Source organism: Cibotium barometz, chromosome 2, assembly GCF_041138505.1.
Source record: "Cibotium barometz isolate CiBa-2024 chromosome 2, ASM4113850v1, whole genome shotgun sequence".
NCBI classification, from domain to species: domain Eukaryota; kingdom Viridiplantae; phylum Streptophyta; class Polypodiopsida; order Cyatheales; family Cibotiaceae; genus Cibotium; species Cibotium barometz.
Genome location: NC_141047.1, coordinates 6,423,256 through 6,442,803, shown reverse-complemented (window position 1 = coordinate 6,442,803; position 19,548 = coordinate 6,423,256). Strand labels below are relative to the sequence as shown.

The window sequence follows — 19,548 nt, the reverse complement described above, 5'->3', positions numbered from 1 at the left end:
TGGGGTTGCAGAAAGGAAGAATCGGTCACTCATGGAGATGGCCAGATGTATGCTAAAGGCAAAAAGGCTACCACATATCTTTTGGGTGGAAGCAGTAATGTGTGCTTGTCATATTTTGAATCGATGTCCCACAAAGGCATTGGTTTCTATTACTCCTTTTGAGGCTTGGCATGGCCGCAAGCCTTCTGTATCGCATTTTCGTATCTTTGGGTGTCTTGCATATGCACACATACCCAAAGAGTTGAGGAGGAAGCTGGATGATAAAGCCACAAAATGCATTTTTGTTGGGTATAGCCGTGAGAGCAAGGGCTACAGGTTATATGACCCACTATCCAGGAAGATATTCACTAGTCGGGATGTGATTTTTGATGAAAAATCAGAAATATCCATGGCTGGTTATGAGGCAAATCAGGCTGAAAATGATGTGTTTGAAGGTCTACTACCCATGGAGTTTCATTCCACAGTTGGTGATCCAACTCATGAGGGTACAGGACAGCCAGCAAATGATGTAGGTGGTGCAGAAATTCAGCAGCCAAATGAGCCAGAAGCTGAACCAAATATGGGACAGCAGGCACCACAGGTCAGACACATACCTAGATGGTATTTGAGGACATTACACGACAGCCATTTAGAGGGTCCTCTTGCTGGTCGTACTCGTAGGGAAACAAGGACCAATGAGCATGCACACATCATGGATTTGAATCTGGTTATGGCAGCCAGTTTACAGGATGATGATGAGCCTGATTCATTTGTGGATGCACGAGATAATGTGCATTGGAACAAAGCCATGCAGGATGAGCTTGATTCTATTAAAAAGAATCAAACATGGGATTTGGTTGATCTGCCCAAAGGCAAGAAAGCAATTAGTACTAAATGGGTCTATAAGTTGAAAAGACATGCAGATGGATCCATTGACAGGTACAAAGCCCGTCTAGTTGCAAAGGGCTATGCACAGAAGAAGGGCATTGATTATGAGGAGACATTTGCTCCTACATCCCGTATGTCGACACTTAGGTGTGTCATTGCATTGGCTGCACATCGTGGTTGGGTTGTTCACCAGTTGGACATAAAGACTGCATTCCTACATGGGGACCTCGAGGAGGAAGTTTATGTATTTCAATCCATGGGATTTGCAAAACATGGTCATGAGGGGAAAGTTTGCAGGCTGAAAAAGGCCTTGTATGGTTTGAAACAAGCTCCACGAGCTTGGTATGCAAAAATAGATGCTTTTCTACTCACTCAGGGATTTGTGAACAGTCCATCAAAGGCCACTCTGTATGTAAAGAAAGAAGAGACAGATCTGCTGGTCATCAGTCTTTATGTGGATGATCTCTTGCTCATGGGATCAAATGATGACAAAATTGCAGCTTTTAAGGAGATACTGCAACAGACATTTGACATGTCTGACTTGGGCCTTGTACATTACTATTTGGGCATACAGTTTGTGCAGGATAACAGAGGCATTGGGTTGTTGCAATCACGTTATGTTGCTAAACTTCTGGAGAAGTTTAAATTTCAGGATTGCAAGCCTATTAGTACTCCTATGGAGCCTGGGATGAAACTGTCACTACAAGATGACAGTGTTTCCTTTGATGCCACTACATATGCTCAGGCTGTTGGGTGCCTCATTTACTTGTGTAATACAAGGCCAGATATTCAGTATGCAGTCTCTCAGTTGAGCAGATTCATGCACAGCCCACGGTTGTCACATTGGCAAGCTATGAAGCGTGTATTCCGTTATTTGCAGGGTACCTTGTCTCTTGGATTGCTTTATCCTGAGGGAGGTGACATGCAGTTACACGCTTACATTGATTCAGATTGGGCTGGTGATTTTGATACCAGACATTCCACTAGTGGAAATTGTTTCTTTCTTGGCTCTTCATGCATTTCTTGGCTAAGCAAGAAACAGACCACAGTGGCCACTTCGTCTTGTGAGGCAGAGTACAGAGCAGCCTACACTACTACTGTTGAGTGTGTTTGGCTGCGTCGTCTCATGACTGATATGGATATTTCAGTGGAGGAGCCTACACCTATCTATACTGATAGTCAGAGTGCCATTGCTGTGGCCAGGAGTCCTGTGTTTCATGCTCGCACGAAACACATTGAGATTCACTATCATTTTGTTCGGGAGAGACTCCAGGCAGGAGATATCAGTCTGATCTACTGTCCTACAGATCAGAATGTGGCAGACATCTTCACCAAGGCATTACCACGTCCGAAATTTGAAGCATTCCGCAATGCTTTGAATTTGTTTCCTTTTGGTGGATGATGTACAGTGATCACATATCACTCCAAGGGGGTTTGTTGGGTTTTATGCTGTGTATGCACCCAGAGGAGTGCTAGTGATCATCAGTAGATTACTGGGGCACTTTTTACTTCAGTTAGTGGAGGTTTTTTCCCCCAGTTTAGCTCAGTTTCACTTATATGCAGTTTATAAGTGTTTTGGTCCACCCGGCACATTTATGGCCGGACATGTGAACACTTATCTTTAGGGTCACTATTATGTGGCTATTGTACTTCACTTTTTTATCAATCAAGCATACTGAAGTCGTGTTCTCTCTGCATCTTGGTTTCCACGCCTGCTTGAACTTGTGTAAACCCTAACCCTAACCCTTCATTGCCTTCAAGGAAGTGCCGCAAAACATTGCCGATGAGATGTTTAGAGCCATTAGGGGTGTCAACCGCTCAAGTAGGAACCCGAGCGATCATGATGAGGTCATTTTCCGGCCATGGGATACTTCCTCTTCCACCGCCTCCGCCTCCTCAAAGAGGCCAAGGTCTGACCAAGCACACAGTCAACCATGGACTTTGATGATCTCTGACATGTGCCGAAACTTTAAAGTTGACTATTTGGTAAATGGGAGCTCACTCCTTGGGAGATTTTGGTAGGCCATGTGACTGGCAAAATTGTTGGATGCCCTTATTCTACTCGACTGATTAAAGATTGGCAAAAGATTCTACAATATCTTCTTTGGTCAGGCCGACCCCCAGAGATAGGAAATTCTCTACGACAAGAAAGTCTACATTGAAGTCGAGCATTTGATTATCCACTTGCTATGCGCTCTCCAAGAAAGGCATACTTCCTGTCCACAAAAAGAGGATCTACTTGTGTCAAGATGTCATCACCAATGAAGGAAGAGTAATGTCTTTTCCAGAAGCACAGCAACGTTGGCATTTGGGCATGCATTGCAAACCAACTTGGTCACTAATTGGAGTGCAGCTACAGCCATTTGGTGAGTTATTGGATGACCCTATTGAAGGGCGGCTTGAAGATTGCACTTTGCAAAGAATGTAACATGGGCCATTTCCTAAAGTCCCTTTATCACAACTCTGCTTCTAGATTGTATCGATTGATTCTCCCAAAACCATGGTTTTCTGATTATGCTAATCATCTTTGGGGAATCCATCAAACTGCAAAATGGTGGAAGTAAAATTTGCATAAGATCTGGGACAGCAATTTACATTTGAAGCAAAAAGTTTTCATGTAGAGATGTATTGCTAGCTGGAGTAATCCCCATTTGAGAATTTTTGGAAAACATGCATATTGTGTCTACTAAATGCCCTTCTTGGCGGCATCAGAAAGAAACAGTTCGGCATTTATTTCGGTACTGTCCAAACAGTAGATCTTTCTTGTGAAGACTTTCTAGATTACTTGTAGTAAGATTTCCTGGGATCACCTTTTCCAAGAACTTTTGGATGTTTGGAAAATATGCACACCAAATGGATAAATATGCTCTCTTTATTGCCTGGCTGCGATTTTGGGCACTATGGACTATATGCGTTGCCCGCAATCAAGTGGTTTTCCATTCGTCAAAGATTTGATAAGTATTTCTACTTCCGTCAATCTTTACAACAATCTTGGCATGACAGCTCTCAGCTACAACAGATTGATCAAGCTCAGTTTGATTTTTTTTTCACTATTTCTAGATGCATATCATAGTGAAGATCCCTCTTTCAGGGCTTCACTCTGTACATTAATATAGACAGTGTTTTTACAAAAAGAGAGTGTGTGTGTGTATGAGAGAGAGAGAGAGAGAGAGAGAGAGAGAGAGAGGGAGAAAACAAGTGTAAGGGAATATACAAGCATAATAATGCTAAAACTACTGATATCACAGGTTAGCCAATTCAAAACCAGAAAACTGCCAATGAGGTGATAGCTCAAGTGGTGAAGGTGTTTGCCTAGGACCAAGAGGCCCCAGGTTCAAAACCCCCCTTGGTGCTTCCTTGGCGGCATCGCCTCTACGGGTGGATAAATAAGTGCCTACGGGTGGTGAAAAATTGGTAACTATGGGAGGATCTTGGGCCAAAAGGCCAGTTGAAAAAAAAAAACCAGAAAAATTCTCCAGTTACTGAAAAACAAATTATTTCCCTCATCTCTATATAAGCTTCTAACAAGTACCTTTGTAGCCCACAACTTTCATAGCATGAGAATGTTGCACATACCTGAATCTTACTCTTTTCAAGTCTCTGCCACCGTTAGGAAGGGATACAAGTGTGATATACACCCCTGATTCATCCTGTTCAACCCACTCTGAGGCAGTATCTTGCTCATAACTAGACCCATCCTTAACCCCATCTTCATCCTGCTTCAGACCTCCTGCAGTGCCAAGGCTGGCTGTTATGCCAAACGCAGTCTGCTCCCCAGCTACGCCACTCAACGGGGTCATCCTGTCAAAAGCTGCATGATGTCTAGCTGCACCATTTGCAACGTCATAAACATCATTCTTTTGCACCCTAACTTGCCCATATTCTTTCTTTGGCATTGCCGCAGCATCAACACCAGCAGTTGGAATATTAATTTTTGGTAAGTGGTAGTCTCCTTCGGCAAAGGAGGAGTGCACACCATTAGATGGGTGATGTGAATCAGATGTCAGCACTCCAACATTCTGGTGTGCATCAGGCAGTCTGTCTGCCAAGGCCTTAAGCTGCAATCCAAATGCAAGCATTCCGAAATGAACAGTTTCAAAAAATGTTCTACCTCACCAAAACAAAATAGTGAATATTGTTCGATTCAAGAATAAGCAAGCTACTCTTGGGACTCAAGCACTGACTCCACACAACCTTGCTAAAAGTAAAAAACTTTTACATATATGTGAATGTTGTAAATAAACCTGCCCAGTGAGTGATTTGATGACTTCTTTGGCAGCCTTGCACTTCTCAGATTCTTCAGCAACCAATGCAAGAGCATCATTCGCCTTTTTCTGTAACTCCGACTCTCGTAGATGATGTTGACAAGCCATGTTTTCAATCTGTGATTATAAAAAGAGTAAGGTAGAGATTGCAACCAGCCAAAAAATGTACTCACAGCCAATAGAATAAACAGATGAACCAAACAAGCAAAACTTAGTCATGCACCTGCTCTGATGTCCACACTATATTGTTGATTTGATGTCACAGCAAATAAATTAACTTACCACCTACAATTTTTCTTAGGTAATTTCCTTCAAATGTGGCATTTGAAGCAAAAACTTGATAGCTCAACATCTAGGCATTGCCTTTCACAGCGACAGTGTTTACTACTTGAAACCATGCTTTATAACCATGGACTAAATGCACTTGCACAGTCTAATGCGGATCCTGAATAAAGAAGAAACTAGGAAACGTTCTTGTATCTCAATTGAATATACTACAAAGCCAAAAATGTATTTTGAATCAAAAAATCACCAAGTCGAAGTAACCATACCTGTGTTCGAAGCTTAAGAACTTCTTGGCTCAAAGCTTCATTTGTCTTCTTCAAGTCTTCCACAATCACCTTGGGAGACACAAGGCCCCTTAGAGTTGGAGTTGGTGTGGTAGATCGAGGGGGGCTTGCTCGCCTTGAGAATGGGGACACTGAACGTGAACCTCTTCTAGGTGAGCCTCTTCTAGATTGCAACATGCTTGCATGAAGCATCAAATCATTTGTAGAGTCACAAGGCAACATGATGCCAGTCGGTCCCCATGTCAACAAGCCAGCTGGTGCTGGGGCAACTCGACTAGATGAAGAATCTGTTTTTTTCCCACGCCTTGGCTGGTTTCTGATATCCATCTGCAACCCAGGAATCAGTGATAATTGTGATTGAGGCGCAATCATTTTCATCTCTGGTTTGGGTTTGTCAACCTTCTCCTGTAAGGCATCCTGGCGCTGCTTCTTTGATGTCTTGCTAACTGCACCCTCGTGACCAACCATTTGACTTACTTTTAGATAGCAAGGATCACAAACACGGTATGGTTTGTCTGGATTTGGTGCAATCAAGGCTCTGTAAGCCTTCTTAGAGCTACAAGCATGGCAGATAACAATACCACAATTATAGCACTTATGACGTTTTCTGGTAAAGTTGAAAGGTTGCCTACAACTTGCACATAATGGCTGTTCTGAGCCTGCTCCCCACTTATGTAGGCATATAGCTGCAGTAAAGCTCGAGCCACAAGCAATACTTTTCACCTGTCTATCTTTCAAAGCTTCGACTAGTGCTGGAGATTTCTTGTCCTCAACGTCTCCATGTCCCAGCCTTCCGTTTGCGCCTTGTCCCCAGGTGTACACCTCTGACTTTGAAGTCAAGACTGCAACATGATGTGCACCACATGCTATCTCCTCAACAACAGCATCCCAAAGCTTTCCTTCGACACGAACGGGGCTCTTACCATCAGCCCGAGGTTCCCCCAGCTGTCCATAAACTGCACTGCCAATGGTAAAAACATGTCCTGATGTTGTTAATGCTACAGTTAAACTGTGTCCACATGCTACTTGCCGAAAATTGTAATCAATTAAAGCAGATACACAAGTTGGAACAAGCCTTTGTTCCTTATCCTCGTGGCCAAGGCGCCCCTTGTCTCCATCACCCCAAGTGAAAAGCTTTCCCGAAAAGAAATTGTTCGAGCTGGAATAACCCACCATGACTTCAACTACCGCTGCTGTATGCCAAACTCCACAAGCAGCTCTAACCGTTTTCAAACCTTTTAAAGACTCAATTTCCTTGGGAGTAGAGATACTCTTTCGATCTCCATGCCCAAGCACCCCAAATGTCCCATCACCAAATGTGAAGAGCTGACCTGAAGAGGTCACTAAGGCTGTGTGCCAAGGTCCACAAGCAACTGAAGATATACGAAGCCCCTCTATGGAACCGCTAATTCTTTTGGGCGTCCAATGGCTAATATCTCTTCCATGTCCTAATAATCCAAATTTATGTGCACCATCTCCCCAAGTGTAAAGATCTCCTGACTGAGTCACAGCACAAGTATGATACTCACCACAAGCAGCAAACTCTACAGTACAGCTGGTAAGGGCATCCACAAGCTTGGGATATGGAATATCCATGTTAATTCCATGACCAAGCCAGCCACCAGACTCTTCACCCCAGCTGAAAACTTCCCCCTGTCTTGTGACCAAGGCTGCATGTTTGCCTCCACAAGCAATTTGCTGTGCATCAAGTACAACACTTGAACCCACTGCTTTAGGAAAAAGTGCATCTAATTTTGTACTTGTAACAGTACCGAGTCTGTGCATACCACCACCAAGCAATCCATTTCCAATGCCTTCCCCCCACATAAAAACATAACCAAGAGTATCATAATCATCTTGCCCAGAGCCTTGGCTTGAGGTGCTCGGTTGACTTGAAACACTTACACGAACTGTTTCACCTCTCATCTGCACCTTGAGTATCAAAACCAGGATTTAAATCTGCAAAACCCATATCATGTATCAGCACAAATAAATTCAAAGTCTCAACATTTTTCACCAGAGACAAAAACACAATACAAAGAAGCACAATCAGATCTGTTTTACAATAGAAGGCATGCACATGAATGCTGTTGAATTACGCATTTGAACTTGTGTAGGTTAAATGCTGTATTTCAGGACTGCTTATTTTCTGAAAAACCGGTCCACAAGGTTCCAAGTATAACTTCTTGCTAAGCAAACTCCAACTGCATGGAGCAAGTGTTGCTACCCAATATCATTGGTGGAAGACATAAAAAGGCACCTTCTTTCACTCCAAGAGCACGGAGCAAGTTAACTGCTTTGATTGTGATAGGCTTCTCCAAATCGGCCTACTTTCTTGCTACATGCAAAAGCTTGGAGAATCTTTCTTGTCAGTTTTGCAGATAGAACCTCGTGTATTTTTGCATGCAAGAGAGGGAAAAGAGAGATAAAGAGAGACAGGTACACAGTACACAGGATTAGGTCCCAATCCCCACTAAATCTCCCCTACCACTGATGGTCTATTTGCTTTATTGCTGAAATATGTGATGAATACAACTGTTTGGGGTTGAATCTACCCAAAGACAAGGACTGAACAGACCTGCATTTTCCAAAGATGGAATGCGCTGAATTGGTACAGGCAGGCCGCAGCCTATTAATGCAGGGGGTAACAAGCCTGAATGACTAAGATGGGGATTATGGGACCTAAATGCCCCTACACAACATCCCCTCATTCCTATGGTTGTTGCTAGTGCCCAGCACCACAGGGTTCACACACAACCAATGGACGGATGTCTATGACATTGGTAAACACCCCATACTTCATTACACATTGCCAATTGGTTCAAGTTCGGGCATGACCTGATAGTGCAAGACTTGCACAACTAGGCTAACAACCCTTGGCAGTCCACCGGTGACTCACAAGGGCTCTCAATGAAAATGTGTCACATGTTGTGGAGATGCTTAATACCCAGTTTCAAATTGTGATGAGGAACCTTTTGAGGCAGTAAATAACCCAATTTAAAGCTAGATATTTTACCGGAGGATGTCAGAAGGAGATGGAGAGCATTTCTAAGCAGTTTCGCATTATATTGCATTTTATGCTTGTCCTCTGTTGGCCAGCTGGCCGACTATATAGTATTTAGGGAGCCTATAAAAAGGCTAGTTCATTCCCTTTTGTAATCATCTAATATCAGGTTTGAGGGACACGTCATAGGCAAAGGTGTTACCTTTTTGAGGCCATGTTTGCTAGGATCTATGTACACAGAAAATATTGGGATTCGGAGCCTCGAGTGTGCCCACCTCATGTGTGAACCCCTGATTGCGTGTCCGTATGTGTGTGTGTGTGAACAACCCCCTTAAAGGTTTATTGTGCTAGTAGTGTGCGAACACACTCTCATGAGTGGGTAAGATAAGTGTGCCAAGTGGCATACACTTATTAGTGTGTGTTATTTGTATGGGTCGAAAGATAAGGCTTCAAGCCTACAAAAGCATTGTACTTGGTGAGTGAATATCACTTCTATCACATCAATAGAATCTATCGTTGAGTCGTGCAATCATCTGTCTTGAGCTCTGTTTAGCATTCTCTCTCTCTCTCTCTCTCTCTCTCTCTCTCTCTCTCTCTCCATATCCCATCACTTATTGTACCCTATATCTAGCATAGGATGCTCTAGATTTTTCATCTTGTAAATCTTAGAGCAAGAGATCTTAACTTTCAGTTTTCAGTTTTAGTTTGCTGTTGCTTTTTCTTTCATCCACGACGAGATTTCGTGGACACTGTATATACATCATTTTGGTCTCCTAGACCCTTTGGGCCTTTTGATGAGTTTCTATGGACAGTTTTGTATCACCTAAGTGAGAAAGCTATGTTTATGTTTTCTTTCTGTTTTATTTCCATTCCATGATGAGATATGCCATGGACATTATTGTATCACTTTGGTCTCATAGGCCCATTGGGTCTTTAGTAGACACTTAATATATCTTTCTTTCTTTCTTTACTCTCTCTCTCTTCCAGATCAGCTGTACTTGCTCGAGGACCAGCACAGAGAGCTCTCACTGACTTCTTCCATACCAGCACTCCGAGGGCCGATCCACCCATCATACCCAGACCACAGGCTAGCGTAGGAGCTTGGCCAAGAGGTGCGACACTCGACAAAGCCACTGAGTTATGCATAGCTCGATGCCCCAGACCCCATGGCCCTCGCCCACGGCCACGCCACCACATGAAGATCCGGGCCATCATCTCCCATCATCGCAGGACCTTCTCGCGCCAGCTCAATTTTACCACCTTGAGCACCATGTCACAACGGCCCATGAGGGATGTATTAGGGTGATATGAGAGCTCTCTGCTCATGTACCTAGATCAGATTTTAAAGTTCTAGATTTTTGTTATCTTTCTTTATTACTATTTTGTACCCAGGATTATGTACCTCATGGATATGATGTAAACTTTTGGTCTCATAGGTCATTTTGGCCTTTTGAAGACATTAATACAACTTTCTTTCTTTCTTTCTCTCTCTCTTACGCATATGTTTTGAAGCCCATCTGCTGGCTGTACAACCCCTTGATCGTTGCTGGCTTGTCTCTCTGCTGTTCGCTTCGCTTCCCCACCCGCCCTCTCTCTCTTCGCTTCTCTCTCTGTTGTTCGTCTCTCTCTCTCTCTCTCTCTCTCTCTCTCTCTCTCTCTCTCTCTCTCTCTCTCTCTTCGCTTCACTGTTCGCCTCTCTCCCGCATCTCTCTCTCGCTACTGTCCGGTAGCCCCTCTTCGCTTGTCTCTCTGCTGTTCGCTTCGCCCTCTCTCTTCGCCCCCTCTCCCCACCCGCCCTCTCTCTTCGCTTCTCTCTCTCTCTCTCTTCCTTCGCTTCATTGTTCGCCTCTCTCTCTCTCTCTCTCTCCCTGTCCCTCTTCCCCTTCCCACCCAGCCTTCCTCGCCGCCCGACAGCCCCTGTGCCTCCCTCTTCCCCTTCCCACCCAGCCTTCAACGCCGCCCGACAACCCCTGTGCCTCCCTCTTCCCCCTCCCACCCAGCCTTCAACGCCGCCCGACAACCCCTGTGCCTCCCTCTTCCCCCTCCCACCCAGCCTTCCTCAGGCCCCCAAGGCAGCAACATAACTCTCTCTCTCTCTCTCTCTCTTCCCTGCCTGTGGGAAGGGCTGCATAGTAATCTTGAGGAATGGCCCCGAGTCTCTAAGAGAAACTCGAGGCCCTCGAGACGGCAATGAAGGCACTAATCAAGGAGAACAAGAAGACATCCGATTCCAACCTCAATGAGGTGGAGAACAAACTACACCGGCACATCATGGCCCTCGAAGCACGGGTCACGGACCTTGAACAAGAGAACATAGCACTCAAGGAGGAGGTGAGTGCATTAAAAGTGGAACTCGTAGCCGTCAGGAACACCGAGAAGGAAGAAGGGGAGATCAATGACAACACTCTCACGGCCATCCAATGACTGACCGTTTTGATGGCCTTGGAACCAACTCCCAAGTGTTATTCTTCTCAATGGCTTCAAGTTCCACTTGCATGGCTTTCCAAAGAGCTTCCTTAATGGAACTGGGCTCTTTGTCCTGAATGAAACGAGACATCAAAGCATAGTTCACCTGTAGCAGCTCCTCTGATTGACTTCTATCAAAAACTCTGTGCGATCTTCGAGGTCCATCCTCTATGGTCCACTCGGAGGGATACTCCGTAACACCCGACTCCCGAATGGTATCCAACAACCACTTTGGTACTTGAACAGAATGCGGAGCCTCCTGCTGCTACGACTCATCTCCAGCCTCGAGCACCTCTACAACTGACTGAGGCTGGCTAGTTGGAACAATAGCCTAGGAATCATCCTCAGACTCATTTGGTTCTCCAAGAAGTGGTGGCTCATCAATAGTGGAAGCTAGAACATGCTCATCAAAGACAACATCCCTGCTGACAACAACCTCGTTCCGCTCTAGGTCGTATAGCCTGTAGCCTTTGGAAAGAGAGTTATATCCCACAAATATAAGCTTCTGGGAATTCAAGTCAAGCTTCCCCCTCTGCTTCTTTGGAATGTGAACATAGGCATCACTCCCAAACACACAGAAATGGGAGACATCTGGTTTCCTGCCAAAATAAGCCTCATATGGAGTCATCTTAGGTACTAAAGTCATGGGAGAACGGTGACAGTCGTAGCCACAGCCTCTCCCCAAAGTGGACGAGAAAGATCACGATGCTCCAGCATCGTCCTCGCCATCTCCACCACAATCCGGTTCTTATCAACTACTCCATTCTCTGAAGGCAAACCTGTATTGGCCAGCTCCCGCTTGATGCCATGTTCTGCACAAAAGCATTAGAAGAGAACTCCCCTCTTTTGTCAGCCCGAAGAGCCTTCACCTCCAATCCAGACTCCTCCTCTACCATAACATGCCACTCCTTAAACCGAGCAAAGGCATGGTCTTTCTAGGAAAGAAAATAAACCCATGTAAACTTGCTACAATCATCCACATGCAGCATAAAATACAAAGAACCTCCCAAAGATGGGGTCTGCATAGGTCCACACAAGTCAGTGTGTACCAACTCCAAAGGTTTTGAAGCCCGCCTAGTAGCCTGCTTTGGAAAAGATTCACTGTGCTGCTTACCACGAATGCAAGAACTACAGTGTCCCTGCCTGTTGCCAACATCTGGCAAGCCATCCACCATCCGGTCCCGAAAAGCCCGCCGCAACGTATCCACAGTCAAGTGGGCCGTGGCCGTGACGAAACTGCCACAAATCACCTAACTTGAGAACCTGTAAGAGAGAGTGCTGAGAGTTTGTAAATCCCATTCTCCACTCCGCCTTCCCAAACAACCTGGCCTGTTGCTTTGTCCTAGAGAGCAACAAAATGCTCATCAAACTCCACCCGTATGCCAATCTTGCAAACCTCATGCCCTGACAAGAGATGAAAACCAAGAAATGGGACATAAAGAACTTAGGAGGAATGCTTTCCCCCTCTGCCATCGAGAACGATCTCCAACCTACCCTCACTGTGAATAGGAATAGTGGACTTGTCACCAATAAGGATGTGACCTGTGTGCCTTTGAAGATCTTGTAATAACTCTCGGAAGGAGTCATGTGCCCGGAAGCACCACTATCGAGAATCCACTCCCGAGTATCCCTGACGGTGAGACCAACTGCCTACCTGCTCAAAGAAGATGAAGCATCTGTGTCCATAATCTCCAACTGCACAAAAGCTGGAGTCTTTGCAGCTACAGCTGAAGAATCAGCACTCTTCTCAGTACTCCGCTAGGGACACTTCCTCCGATGGTGACCCTTCTAGCCACAATGGTTACAAGTCCACTCGGCCTTCAAAGCATCACGCTCTAAGTCGGGCTTCTTCTCAGAAGACTTCTCCGATGAAGACTTCCCTTTGTCCTTCTTGTTGTTGCATCCTTTCGACCGTTGGCCAATCAAGGCCTCAGAACCTCCACCCTATGGATGTAAACCGCTCTTCTTGGTCCACGACCATAGGCACAAGCTCCTCCCACGTGATGGTGTTGAGCGTCCCACTGGTGATCAAAGAAGAATAGAAAGTTGAATACTGCGAGGTCAAATGAGACAGCAAAGTCATGGCCATATCCTTTGAAGATATCTCCTTCCCAGCTTGAAGAACCTCCTGCTGGAGAGCCTGGAGTTTGTTGATGTGCTCCCGCATCGTCGAAGACTTTGCAAGATTCATCACTCGCATCTACACTTCCAAGGAAATCCGCTTCTTGGGTGATACCTTGTTATACAGAGAAGCCAAGTGCTACCAAATCCCTCGGGCCAGCGTCATGTGTTTGATATGATTAATCACCTAGGGTGTGCAATTAAGGAAGATGAAAGAACGCACACGAGCATTGACACAATCCCATAACTGTGCCTGAGCCTCCCGTTCTTTCCTAGTAGAAGGTAAAAGCTCCCTATGCTCCAACTCTGAGCTTGGAACACCAACCATAATGAAATCAGCCAAGTCATAGGACTCCAAAACAGACTCCATCATTACCTTCTAGATGCCATAGTTAGTCCCGTCCAACTGTCGATCCACCGAGAATCTCGGGAGAGTGGGGATCTTCACATGCTTCTCAACCATCTCAATCAAATCTGCCATCTCAAGAGATCACAATGTCTTGTTAAGGGAGGGCGGATGGGGAAAAATGAAGAAGAGGCTGCAAACACTATGCAAGGTGGCTGTCCAACAGTGATGGCCGCCTTCTGCCCGTTCTCCAAGTCCCGAACAGCCCAAGAATTCTCCATTCACCACCAAAAAACAGCAAACCCTCAAGCTCTCACTATCTCCAAGCTTCAAGCCACCTAGGGCTCTGATACCATGTCGAAATGCACAGCGGAAAATGAGACAACTACTGTGAGAAAGAAAATGCAGAAGTGTAGAGAGAGAGAGAAGCTGTATAAACTCTGCTATATAAACAAGATCCGGTACAAAATACAAGTGGGGGGCAAGGGTGCCACCCTATGCTGTTGGTCGGCCAGCCCAAAAACAGCTGACAGGCTGCATACATATCCACAACTTGAATAAAACCAATCGGCCAGCAAAACATGGCAGTCGGCCAGGAGAAAATAGGTCGACGAGGACCAGATCAGTCAGCCGGCACAAGAAGTCCCCCACGACTAGCAAAAACTGGGAAAACAATGGAAAAATGAGGAAAAATGGAGACTACTCCTAACTCGGGCAGGCACACCACTCTGTTCAACAGGTACAGCAAGTACAATGGCTGGTACAGTAGGTACAAGGGCTGGTACAACAAGTATAAGGACTGGAAATCATAATAAAATGATTAAATACCCTTGCCTTCAGTATTTCTTCATGATGGAAGTCTCCAAATCAGTCCCCAACAACCAATATACTTCATGGGCAACCTTCAAGAGAGAAAGAGAGTAGCCATCATTAGGGAAGCCTGTAACAGTGGTAGAGTGTATATATATACCTAGATGAATCCAGGAACATGCCTAAATTCACCTTATAAGACAGCGCAATTTATAACCTTATGGTAGTCATCCACAAGACAATAAACCTAGTGTCACCATTTGGCCACCCAATTGATCCGTCCGTGCTTTCTCATTATGTATGCACATTGGACTGGTGTCCATGGCAGTTGCATATGCCAGGGATTGATGCCACTCATGTGATACTATGGACTTGGCTTTCCGTTGGGACTTGTGCCTATGTGTACATGCCCAGAAATGCCTGGAGGATTGGTGTTCCATTGGGTCTAGTACCTCGTGTACTTGCCTGGAGCACGTCTATTTTGGTATAGTCTCATGAACGAGGATTGTCCATACCAAAGCTGCATTGCATAGCATCTTTATGTGCTTGCTTGCAATTGAATTTACATGATGTTTTCATGCTTGCCTAACCAATGTGGTAGTTCCAGGTAAGGGGACGCCTCACCGTACGAATTGCTGGAGACCTTTGGCTACGCAGGTGGCCAGAGAGTCGTTGTCTTGTTTGACAGTGGCAGCACGGACACCCGGTTAGCCCGTTTCATCCCGACTTCGGTGGACAAGAAAGTTGAGGGTTTTAGTGCAGGCATGACGACGAGCATCAAGTTTGAAGCTCACGGTGCTAAATTAGTCATTCAGGGCATAGAGTTTGTGGTGCAAGATTTTATGGTTGCCCCTCTTGGAGGAGGGACAGACATAATTTTGGGAATTCACTAGTTTCACAAGTTCCAGCCAGATATCGATTGGAACAGACACACTTTCCAGATTAGCCGGAATGTGTCCAAAGCCCCAGTGACCATTAAGTGTGCCGAACTTTCCTCTCATAAGTCACTTACAGGCTAAACAAGAAATCAAGAAAGGCGCACAGTGTGCGATGATATACATCAAGACTGCCCAAACGGTGGCCAATGCTTCAGAGAAGTAACAAGCTCTCCATGACAAGTTCTAGAAGATCTTTCTTCGGGCTAATCTCCCTCCCCAACTCCCCCTGTCTAGCCCGAGGACCACAAGATAGACCTCCTTCCAGGCTTGGATCCCCCGAACAAGTTTCCATACAGCCTGTCCAAGGCAATGGAAGCGGAGTTGGACCGCCAACTCCAAGAACTATCGGGCTTCATACGTCCCAGTGTGTCGCCTTTGCAGCACCGATCCGGTTCGTCAAGAAGAAGGATGGTTCTTCTCGATTGTGTCGATTATCGTGCACTCAATAAGTTGACTATCAAGTTACTTAAGTTCCCGATGCCTCGAATAGATTATATTCTCGAGAGGTTGAATGAAGCCAAGGCGTTCTCAAAACTCGATTTAAAGAGTGGGTACCACCAGGTGAGGATTGTTGAGGGGGACATTCCCAAGACAGCTTCTGTAAGGAATGGGCTCACTATGAATTTGTGGTCATGCCTTTTGACTTGTCGAACGCCCAGCCACATTCAATCGCATGATGATACGTGTTTTCAAGGACTTAATAGGAAAGTGTGTTCATATTTCTCGACAACATACTCGTATTTTCAACTACTGTTGAGCTGCATGACATTGATGTGGAGAAAGTCCTGAAGTTGCTGGAAAGCAACGAGCTCTACGCCAATGAGGAGGAGTCAGAATTTTATTTGTTCGAGGTTCACTACCTTAGATACATTATCAATGTCGAGGACATCCGACTTGATCCGACCAAGGTGGCCGAGATTGTCAATTGGGAAGTACCACATAGTGACCTCTCGGCACATCTCACCGATCTGCTAAAGGGTGTCAAGAGTAGAAGGCAACGGATCCGAATGACTCCACGAGCATTGGAGGCATTCAAGAATCTCAAGGTGGCTTTGTCAAAAGCGCCTTGTCTAGTGCTTGCCTCGTGGGACAAGCCGTTCCAAGTAATCATCACTGATGCAAGTAACATCGCAATTGAAAGTGTGTAAGAACAAAATGGCCATCCAATAGCTTACATGTCTCGTAAGGTACTGCCTGTGCAAAAGAATTACTCGGTCTACGATCAAGAGCTCAACAATTATTCAGGCCTTGAAACATTGGAAACATTTCCTTTATGGCCGTGACTTTGAAGTTCGCACTGACCATCAAGCATTACGCTGTATTCAAACAATGCCAAGTGCAGAATGGAGTGACCGTTAGCACCGCTAGAGCCTAATCTTCTAGCAATTTGGTAGTATGATCGAGTACCTTCCAGAAAAAGCCAACCTAGTGGCTAATGCTTTGAGCAGGAAGGGAACGATAACATTGATTTAGACCACTAGACTCGACCTTGTTGGTACGAGACTAGACGACATGAAGCACACATACACGGATACCGAGAAATTCGGTACACAGTGGGAGCAAGCATTGGATGCCACAGGACCGTGCCAAATTTTGATACACGATGGTTGGCTTTTCTACAAAGGTCGGCTTTGTGTCATGAAGTCGTTCAGGACAACTCTTCTCCACAACGCCCATGACGCCATCACTGGTGGTCATCGGGGCATGAATCGACCCTAGAGAAGTTAGAAAGGTAATATTACTAGCCAAGAATTAGGCGAGATGTATTTACACGTGCAACAGTGTGACGTTTGTCAAAAAGTGAAAGCTCCTCGTAAGAAGAAGATAGGGTTGCTACAGCCTTTACCACTTCCCGAGGGACCTTTCCAAGATATATCAATGGACTTTGTCACGAATCTGTCTCCCAATCCGAGTACGTATAATACTTGTTGATAGATTTAGCAAATTTGTTATGCTTATCCCATGCAGAGCCAATGTGACCACCGAAGATGTTGCCCATTTGTTCATTCGGCATTAGTACCTAATTAGCAAGATCCCTAGGACCATAGTGTTACTTTGAGATACTAAGTTTACTAGTCATTTTTAAAGGGCATTGTTTAATAACTTTCACGCTAAATTGAATTTTTCCAGTGTATTTCACCCACACATTGATGGCCAGACAAAGATCTACAACCAGTTAGCCTTTGATGTGCTAAAGTGTTATGTCCACGATCAGCAAGGTAAGTGGGAATCGTATTTGCCTTTAGTTCAAGTTGTTTTGAGTGATTCATTTTCTTCAGCTATTGGCAAGACTCCATATGAAGCAACATGTGGAAAACCATTCTAGTCACTATTGACCAGAACCTCGTCTTTAGTACCTGAAGCGAACAGAATGACAATCTTACCAAGAAATTTTGGAGTCGGTGAAAGACAGATTGGCTTAAGCGCACGAGGCCTACACTTGACAGGCCAACAAAGCTCAAAGGAATGTGAAGTTCTCGGAAGGAGATTGGGTTTATCTTCGGATCATGAAGTAAAGACTAAAACACGTGGGCAAGCGATGCCCAAAGTTATCGTTCAAGAGCTTCGGGCCTTTTCCCATCCAAAGAACAATTAACGAGATTTCAATGAAGTTGAAGCTACCTCTGAGTTGGACTATGCACGATGTGTTCCATGTCAGTTGGCTAAAACCATATGCAGGTCCAATCCCTTCAGAAGTGAAAGACGAAGCGAAACCAGATATAGTTGATGAAGCTAAAGTAATGGTTCCAAAACATATTCTTTTGCACTGCTTCAAGCATGGCTCAGGCCAAAGACAAAGATAGTTCCTCACGAAGTTTTTGGACCAAGGGACCCACAAAGTATTATGGCTTCACAAAGAGTTCTTTGAAGACTATCCGGCTTTATTGACAGACTATTAGGAGGCTATGCAGCTTCCGTCAAGTTAAGCAGAAGGGGATGTCACGTGCATCCTGCACTTGGATGCCACGTAGACATATCTGAACAAGGTGCAGGACCTGGAGTGGAAACTAGTCCCATGTAAGCCCAATCCGAGACAAGTCAGCCAGGGTTCCACTCTACGCGTCCGAGGTCATTGTCCTGCACATGAAGCAGTGCCAATCCATACTATGAGTCTCCCTTTGGAATGATGTCAGATGATCCGTGTATCTGGTTTGCAATTGGATGCCGGACATCTGTATAGATGCATGTAGGATTGCATGTTGAAAGGGGCCAGCCTATAAGGCTACCCCAGAACAGAGCTTAGAACTCCTGTAGTGGGCATGGGGCAACCCCAAGGGGCCACGAGGGCCCCATACTGTTCCCACCAGCCCTAGCATGGGCTGGGCAGGCTGTCAGCCGGCCCTAGGGGCCCTGGCCAGGCAGCCGACAAGGCCCTGGGCCGGGGGCAGCCCCACACTGTTTGCACATGGCTGCCCAGCAGCCTGGACACCATCTAGTCCATGCACAAGCCTAGACAGCCTCTGTCCAGTGTGAAACTATGGCAAAAAGGTGCATTAAATGCCATTTTTACCTAGTCGTGAGAATATTCAGCAGCCCAACTTATGTTGAGCTGGCCGACCAGCATCAATACGAGGTATATAAACCCAACAATGAATTAAGTTTTGGGTATCTCATTATTCACAAAGGGTTGCTGCAGCCAGGACAGCCAAGGGGAGTGCTCCAACCAAGGTGAAAAGCGCAGGTCAAGATTCAGTCTTTATTTTAAAGCAAATACACCATTCGTGGTGGGGGCCCTACAAAGGGTATTTGCGACCCAATACAATGTCCTCTTGGCGATGATCTCACGCATGATTAGGAGTAAACCATCAGTGCCACATGAGATTGTGCGGGCAGAGATGGGGGCTGCATCGATAGTGACAGAGGCTCTATTCCAGACAGTCACATACTAGAATAGGTAGGCTCTTCTTCCATACCAGCACTCCGAGGGCCGATCCATCCATCATACCCAGACCACAGGCTAGTGTAGGAGCTTGGCCGAGAGGTGTGACAATCAACAGAGCCACTGAGTTATGCAGAGCTCAATGCCCCACACCCCATGGCCCTCGCCCACAGCCACACCACCACAAGAAGATCCGGGCCATCATCACAAGACCTTCTCACGCCAGCTCAATTTTACCACCGTGAGCACCATGTCACAGCGACCCATGAGGGATGTATTAGG

At 45.6% G+C, this 19,548-nt stretch overlaps 1 protein-coding gene across 2 annotated transcripts in view; it reads right to left on the bottom strand.

Moving 5' to 3' along the window:
• LOC147640586 (PH, RCC1 and FYVE domains-containing protein 1-like) overlaps positions 1–19,548 on the bottom strand; it is a 51,251-nt gene that overhangs the window by 25,122 nt on the left and 6,581 nt on the right. For both annotated transcript variants that reach the window (XM_086813228.1, XM_086813236.1), the window contains 3 exons: positions 5,684–7,660; positions 5,112–5,249; positions 4,444–4,925 (listed from right to left, as the gene is read on the bottom strand). In XM_086813228.1, the coding sequence (XP_086669354.1) occupies positions 4,444–4,925; positions 5,112–5,249; positions 5,684–7,627 (2,564 nt within the window). In that variant the 5' untranslated portion in view covers positions 7,628–7,660. The remainder of the gene's footprint in view (positions 1–4,443; positions 4,926–5,111; positions 5,250–5,683; positions 7,661–19,548) is intronic.